Raw genomic sequence first — 8,729 nt, 5'->3', positions numbered from 1 at the left:
AGAAAATTTTGCATCTGCATGTGATTTCACACTGCAAGATGTTTACTTTGACTGCATTTATATTGAAGGGAAAAATTAGCTTCCAGTTTGTCTACAGAAAACTGTCAACTCCTAAAACAAAATAGCATCTACATACATTCACAGCAGCCCACTTTGTATCATGCATCAACCACAACTGAGCACTGACATTTATAAAGTTATTGAGAAATAATGGTGTTAGAATTTTCACACTAGATTAAAAAGACAGCTTCTTTCTCCAATTACCTTTTTTTTATTCAACTTTACCAAATGAAAACAAATGTTTACACATCTGAGCAAGATTTACTCCCACATTCCACAAAAAAACTAAAAAAATACATATATAAAAAAGACAACTAAAACCATCCAACAGAATCTCAACGGGTTTGGAGTAACTGCGAGATTTTTTCCAGGGAACCAACAGTTAAATGAGGGACTTCAAATCCATAATCATATAAAACACCCCTGATACATAATGGTTCTTTAGTCCACTCAAATCAGGCCGACACACGGGTACATATCTTACAGAGATCTGAAGCAGTTCAACTGGGACAGGGACTAAAGAGTAATCCAGTAATATTTAGTTTTCAATTTCGTGGCCTCACAACTCAAACTGTGGGGAATAATTAACTGCTGCACTGAAAAATATGCATTGAAATATTCAGAATAAGCAGAGAAATGAAACTTAAATTGTGGCCTGATTTCGCCATAATCCCAAAATCAATCAACTTAACCAAATAAAAAGAAACAAAAACATGTCTCTCATTCCAAAATGACCTCTTATTTCTTTCCTTTACTCAAAACATGTTTTTGAAATTTCACTAATGTCAAATAAGAGGACGATGTTGGCTAAAGTCTGAACTTAGTGGGATGAAAACTCAGTGTCAGACCCTCATGAACCCACTCCCTTTGGATCTGAGACTTTCCCGCTGGCACAAACCCGTCTTCACAGTGGTCGGAGTTTAACCCACCCTGAGAGGTGGAGCAACGAGGACGACGCCGTCTCCTCTGACAAACAGCATGGGGATGTTCCTCTTGGTCGACTGAAAGGACAAAAAATAAAGCTTTTTAACTGGGATAATAGAATACATGTTGTAATCATTTGTGTCAATCAAATTTGATAAAAAAGTATCCAAACACATGTATTTTTTAATACAATAGAGGCTAAAAATGCATAAAAATAGAGAACAGGAAAGAGGCAAACAGATGTAAAGTGTCTCCTGTGTATTTTCTCTTTGGGTGTTGGTCTGTCAGTAAAACTTTGCACTGTGTACACATCTTCTGTGATAATATGAAGTACTCTTGTGGTTTCAAAATATTAAAAGCAGTATTAAAAATGCAACTTTATAAAAGGATTGATGCTGCTTAATTAGAGTCCGGCCACTATTAATTAAACAGACAGCCAGACCTGGTAACAATTTTCTATCACTTTACTCATAGAACACATAAATGAATGCACTCCTATTAATTATATTACTTTAGTAGATTTCTGTTTTTGCTTCTTTTCCAAATGATGTCCCTACATTTTTTCACTACCTCATTTGCTGCTGTAACACTTCAAATTCCCTCGCTGTGAGATTAATACATGCTTATCTTATTAATACAGAGGCACGCATACTTTCAACATTTTTATCAAACAGTTTGCCTGCCGATTGTGACAAAACACAGAGTGATGCTTAAAAAGATGCAACTTTATCCTAGACATTCAGAAACTACAGGTTTCAATAGAAAAAGAACATTTTGATAGCATGGGTCAATGGAAATGTCCTGTTCTGAACATCAAAAAACCTCACAGGAAAAGTTTGTCCACCATGTTAGAATGAACAAAGTCTGGTCTCACAGACACAGAACTTTCTGAATGTGTGAGATTTCAAACACCACAGATGTAACACGGCTTTAATGGTCTTAATATATCTAAACAAGAAAAACACTCAGAGAGCGCAGTACTCCGCCAAGGCTGTTCATTCCTCCATATGGCATTGTCAGAAATGCAGCATTTGTTTTGCAGAAATGCAAACTTTTTTTTAGTTATTGATGATCAGAAATCACGGCACCATAGAGTGTGACCATATAGTATAGATGTACCCACAAACAAAATGACTTTGCGCTGAGCACGTGTGTTATGCATGTGTACGTTATGTACGGATACCGAATCACATGACCTAAATATGTAGCGGGCGGCGGGAATTGATGAGACTCGGAAACACACCCACAATTTAATTAATTGTTCCTTGTATCATTTCCGACGGATAAGTCCCGATAAGTCTGCAGCGGTCCATTTGTAGTAGGATCACAATCATGTGATCATCAGCAGGCAGCTGACATAGTGTTCACTTGTTGTCATAGTTACAGTGACGCCATGCCACTATCTGGCAATGAAAAAGAAATCTTTAATAAATCCAGGAATCCAGACTATAAGCTGCATCACTGCCAAAATCTAACGAGGTGGTCCTTGTGTCATATCTGACCTTCCCTGAAAATTTCATCCAAATCCGTTTTTAAGTAATGTTGCGAACCGAAAGACAGACAAACAACACCAATCGTCACATAACTCTGCCGTGTTCTTTGACAGAGTAATAAAGAAGTAATAAAGAAGCAGAGAGACAACAGAAATGTTATGCATTTCATGTCTAAAAAGTGCAGATGATGGTACAAAAGCATTATTCTATTGTTTCACACTTTAAATGGGTTCTCGGTAAAAAGAAACAAGGTTGCAACAGGAGAAATAATTGACGCTGTACCTTGTAGAGTTCTTCATAAGTCTCCTCATCGATCTCCACCGTCGTCACCGTCTCTTCCACGTCACCCAGGATCATGTTCAGGTGCTGATCGTAGGCCTGGCTCAACCAAAAGACAAACACGCAAACAGGAACAATAACTTAGCAATGTTTAAAACAGAGTTTAAAAATAAACCACGAGTCACCAAAGATTCTCAAAGAATTTCTCTGCATGCCACGCTGACTGCTCTCATGTCCAGGACTGTTAGACTAGAATACAAATGAACCATAATTAACAGCTTACATGCAGTCGGCCGCGAAGCTCCCGGTCGTTCCTCATCTTGACGTAGATCCGCTCATCAAGACTGAGTCTGATCAGATCGAGGGGCTCCTCAACTGTGTTGGTAGTTGGTTGCTGCAGCACACGAAAGGTATTAGCTTTTAACACATTTATCCATCTTTAAAGACAAAAACTAACTTCACTGCTGCCTACATTGCTCCCTTAAGTACACTGCTCAAAAAAATTAAAGGAACACTTTGAAAACACATCATATTTCAATGCGAGGAAAAAACAAACTGGATATTTACATTGATATGGACTGGATAATGTGTTAGGAATGAAAAGATGCCACATTGTTTGATGGAAATGAAAATTATCAACCTACAGGAGGGCTAAATTCAAGACACCCCAAAACTCAAAGTGAAGAACTGATGTGGCAGGCTGGTCCATCTTGCTGAAATTCCTTGGCAGCAGCTCAAAATGGTACTCAGTAGTTTGTATGGCCTCCATGTGCTTGTATGCAGTCTGACGATGTCGGGACAAGCTCCGAATGAGACGACGGACGGTGTCCTGAGGAATCTCCTCCCAGATCTGGACCAGGGCATCACTGAGCTCCTGGACAGTCTGAGGAGCAACTTGGTGGTGTCAGATGGCCCAAAACATAATTTTCCAAAGGTGTTCTCCTGGATTCAGGTCAGGCGAGCGTGGGGGCCAGTTAATGGTATCAATTCCTTCATCCTCCAGGGACTGCATGAATTCTCTTACCACATAAGGCCGGGCATTGTCGTGCACCAGAAGGAATCCAAGACCACTGCACCAGCGTCTGACAATGGGTCCAAGGATTTCATCCCAATACCTAATGGCAGTCAGAGTGCCATTGTCCAGCCTGTAGAGGTTTGTGCGTTCCTCCATGGATATGCCTCCCCAGACCACCACTGACTCATCACCAAACCGGTCATGCTGAACAATGTTACAGGCAGCATAACTTTCTCCACGGCTTCTCCAGACCCTTTCATGTCTGTCACATGTGCTCATGATGAACCTGCTCTCATCTGTGAAAAGCACAGAGCACCAGTGATGAACCTACCAATTCCTGTGTTCTATAGCAAATGCCAACCGAGCTCCACGGTGCCAGTCAGCGAGCACAGGGCCCACTAGAGGATGTCAGGTCCTCAGACCACCCTCATTACATCTCTTTCTGATTGTTTGGTCAGAGACACTCACACCAGTGGTCTGCTGGAGGCCATTTTCTAGAGCTATTGCAGTGCTCATCCTGTTCATCATTGCACAAAGGAGCAGATACCTGTCCTGCTGATGGGTTGAGGACCTTCTACGGTCCTGTCCAGCTCTCCTAGGCTAACTGCCTGTCTCCTGGAACCTCCTCCATGCTCTTGAGACTGTGCTGGGAGACACAGCAAACCTTCTGGCAATGGCATGCATTGATGTGCCACCCTGGAGGAGTTGGACTGCCTGTTCAACCTCTGTAGGGTCCAGGCATCGCCTCATGCTACCAGAAGTGACACTGACCCTAGCCAAATGCAAAACTAGTGAAAAACAGTCAGAAAACAATAGGAGGGAAAAAATGTCAGTGGCCTTCACCTGTAAACTCAATCCTGCTTTGGGGGTTGTCTCATTGTTACCCCTCTAGTGTACCTGTTGTTAATTTCATGAACACCAAAGCAGCTGGCACTGACTAAAAACCACCTCTGTTACTTACTTGACCAGAGCAGCATCCCACATGTTTGACTGACTTGATGTAATAATTAGATTAAAAAGTGTTTCTTTCATTTTTTTGAGCAGTGTAATTAAACCAAGTGATTATTCATTTCTGAAGTATAAATCTGTTGTAATCTCTGAAAAACAAAAAAAAAACCAAAAACAGAGCGTCATGTATGGGCAGCTGTTTGAAAAGATATTTCCAAAACCCTCACCGACTCTTATAAACAAATGCTGAAATATTCTGTCTGCTGCCGCAATAAAACCATTTCTATGTGTTTCACAAGTTACAGCTTCATTTCTTAGTAGCTGCAGATCAGCAACGCCAATACCGATGAACACAAACAGTAACTAAACTTCATCGTTTTGATTCATATTTACCAAACAGAAAGCTAGTTAAGAGTTGTTTAAAATGCAGCTGACTGACACTCAAACTTTTAGGAGACTGAAGATTTTGGAAACATGTTTGAATAGGTCACCATGAATTTTAGCCTCTTTGTGATGGCACTAACAAATTGGTGAGATACTTGAGGGACATCTTCATCATCTGTTGAAGCTATCATGTTACAGTTTGTAGTTTGCATGTTCACCAAGGCAAAAGCAGGTGTAAGCAACCCATAACTACCAATTATTTTCTGAATTAATGAGTTACTTCCTGACTGTAAAATATCAAAAATGGTTAAAAAAAAAAAAACACTCATCATATTTTCTTGATTTATCATTCCTGGTGTCTCCATCAAATGTCCTATTTTATCCACACTTAAATATTTAGTTTACAATAATAGAAACAGAATAGCAGCAAATGCACACACACTAGAGAAGCTGGAACTCAAGAATGTTTACCTTTTAAATTATTATGTTGAGTTCAATAAATTGCACAGATTAATTATTTTCGAAATGATCAATTGATTGGCTATGACAATCAAATCTGGACCTTCTGAGCTAACTTGCTTTAAGTAGCCAAACACACTAGGGTAATAAATCAGAATAAGTTCTTGAAAAGTCACGCAGCTCATTTCTATTTCAGTGAATTGTAGTAAAATGTTCAACTAATTGTGCTTTGAAACACAAAGCTAACTTCTGCCGCAACACCTGGAGGATAGGCTGGTAAGAAATGAACACAAGGAATACAGCTGTGGAGAACAAAATGCAGCCTGTTCTCTTCACTGAAATACACTTAATGTTGTCATTTACCATAAATACCAGAGCTTCTAAATGCATGTTAGTTGTTAGTGCAGCCAGAAGCACTTATTTCAAACAAAACTAGCCAAACTCTAATATTAGCGGTTATCCAACGTGAAGTAAACGAAACAGAGAACCCGTAAACAGTTATAGCTCCGTGCTATTCTACATTTAATACCTTTAATCTGTATTTTAGTGAATTTAGCTGAGCAGCAGCGTCAGTCTAACAGTCGGTTTGAAGTTAGCATCACATGCTAGCCGGGCTAACTCAGCTAGCTTGTTTAACAGGCCGCTCCGCGCTTTTAACGTATCAACAACGAACAAACAAAGACAATAAACACGGTGAACAAAGTACACTGTTAAAACTGCGTGTCGCTCTTCTTTGGGGATCATTAAATTCACGCTGCGTTGATAATAACAGGAGAAATTAACCGAGCTACACCAACCTGCTCTACTTCGTCCGCCATGATTTTTGAGCCTGCGTCGCGTCAACTGACCGGTACGGAGGTTGCCAGGTCTGCGGAAAAACGCGTTTTCACATAGCAGCAAGATACAGATCTATGCTGCAGACTAGTGTCATTTTTAATTTAAACTTGATTCTTTAAACTAATCTGATTCTTTTTCACTCTGAAGTACTCATTTGCGTTCTGTTTTCCAAACCGTATCTGCAGAAGCATGAAAATAGATTGAAAAAAAGGCAATAGAAAATAATAAATTAAGCGGCAGTCCTCTCAGTGCATCACACAGTCAAATAACAGTTTGAAACAAAGTGCAATAAGAAATGTACAAATGTGGTGTAATCTTTGAAAACAACAAGATAGCATATGTTTTTGTAGAGAGCTTGTTTGGTGTGTTAAGATGACTGTAAAATCCGCAGTGTAGCTCATGCTGCACAATTGCACATTGCTGAACATTTGCAGAAATGTAGTACAAAAAAAACAAACAAGGTGCAGTTGTGTGTAAACATACGTGCAGTTTCAGTATGTAAATATAAAATGCACATACAGTTACTGTTCAAAAGTTTGGAGTCACTTAGAAATGCCCTTATTTTTGAAAGAAAAGCAGTTTTTTTTTTCAATGAAGATAACATTAAATTCATCAGAAATCCAGTCTAGACATTGTTAATGTGGTAAATGACTATTCTAGCTGGAAACAGCTGATTTTTAATGGAATATCTACATAGGGGTACAGAGGAACATTTCCAGCAACCATCACTCCTGTGTTCTAATGCTACATTGTGTTAGCTAATGGTGTTGAAATGCTAATTGATGATTAGAAAACCCTTGTGCATTTATGTTAGCACATGAATAAAAGTGTGAGCTTTCATGGAAAACATGAAATTGTTTGGGTGACCTCGAACTTTTGAACAGGACTGTATATGCATTAGAAGTTCTGTAAATGTAACAGTCATCTTAGTGCTGAAGACCACTCAGGTTGACTAAAATAATAAGCATTTTGGTTTCTTCACGGTAAAGTTTAAGAAATATTTTTAAATATTTACACCCTCTGTGTGCATTCTGGCTTTCTATCAAACAAAGTTTTGATATACATCATGCAAGTTTATTTTATACCACCGGTCAAAAGCTTTAGGACACCCCAATTTTTCCAGTTTTTTATCGAAATTCAAGTAGTTCAAGTCCAATGAATAGCTTGAAATGGTACAAAGGTAAGTGTTGAACTGCCAGAGGTTTAAAAAAAAAGGTAAGGTTACTCAAAACTGAAAAATAATGTAAATTTCAGGCCTCTTTCAGGGAACAACAAATGGGTTAACAACTTAAAGCTGTTCTGCAGCAATAGAGGTTGATCAAGCCTTGAAAGTTGGTGCTACCAAATCCTACAGGCGTCCCAACTTTTGTTGATTACTTCCAACCCCCTCTGTCTGCATAAAAGTAGTGTTGGAACACACCATGGCACCAGACCCTCCAGAGCATTATTTGAACAGTATTGTACTGCAGAAAGCAGTGTGATCCTATAGAAATGGTGAGGAAAAGGCAATTAACAATAGAAGAGGGACAGACCATCATAACACTGAAAAATGTAGGTCTTTCCTACAGAGAAATTGCGAAGAACGTCAAGGTGCCAGTGAGCACAGTTTTCTTCACCATCAAAATATGTTGTATGCTTTCATTTCAGAGTACAATGAGACAGTAATGCGCATAATTTCTAATTTTAAAAAAATTGAAAAATTGGGTTGTTCTAAAACTTTTGACCGGTAGTGTATTAAAAGTTAACAATAAAATTATGTAAATATGGCTGCAGGATATTTTAAAAAAAAAAAAAAACTGACATTGTTTTTTTTTATTGTTTGTTGGTTTTTTTGCCATATAGATTGCAATTTGAAGAATAGAGGTATTTTCACCAGGTTACTGGAATAACTCTGTTTGGGGAAAAAAATCTATAAAATAATAATTCTTGTATGATTAGGTTTATTTTGTAAGGGAGTGCATCGACATCAAAAGTAAAAAAAAAAAAAATTGACAAAAGATAGCAATAGCCATGTGAGACTTTCTCGTATGATGCAACACGGGTGCTTTATACGGAGCTTTGCCATGCTGATTTAAATGTTCAAACAAATGAGTTGTGTCGCCACACTGCATGATCCTGTCGCCAGGATATTTCCATACTGCCTACGTTGCATTTCTTTTTTGCAACCAAATCTTCTTTTTTCAGCATTCTCACCTGTTCCTCAGTGATTTTGACTTTACATGTCAACAAACCCATCCTTTTAAAGAAAGTTATTCAGGATCCAGGAAAACCTAATATGGAGTAAATGATGTTCCATGTTCTAATTATGAAAAACTGGAGCTGCGTTTAAC

At 38.6% G+C, this 8,729-nt stretch overlaps 1 protein-coding gene across 1 annotated transcript; it reads right to left on the bottom strand.

The window, feature by feature from the left end:
- Nucleotides 1-248: 248 nt before the first annotated feature.
- lsm3 (LSM3 homolog, U6 small nuclear RNA and mRNA degradation associated) lies at nt 249-6,451 on the bottom strand. Its single transcript, XM_023287513.3, has 4 exons — nt 6,360-6,451; nt 3,040-3,150; nt 2,760-2,855; nt 249-1,061 (listed from the first exon to the last, which is right to left on the bottom strand). Exons 1-4 carry the CDS (start codon nt 6,378-6,380, stop codon nt 981-983), a joined length of 309 nt encoding a protein of 102 aa, XP_023143281.1. The 5' UTR covers nt 6,381-6,451; the 3' UTR covers nt 249-980.
- Nucleotides 6,452-8,729: the final 2,278 nt, after the last annotated feature.

The sequence above is a fragment of the Amphiprion ocellaris genome, chromosome 5, assembly GCF_022539595.1.
Source record: "Amphiprion ocellaris isolate individual 3 ecotype Okinawa chromosome 5, ASM2253959v1, whole genome shotgun sequence".
Classification (NCBI taxonomy): domain Eukaryota; kingdom Metazoa; phylum Chordata; class Actinopteri; family Pomacentridae; genus Amphiprion; species Amphiprion ocellaris.
Note: the sequence above shows the minus strand (reverse complement) of the source record. Positions and strands in the feature narration are given on the sequence as shown.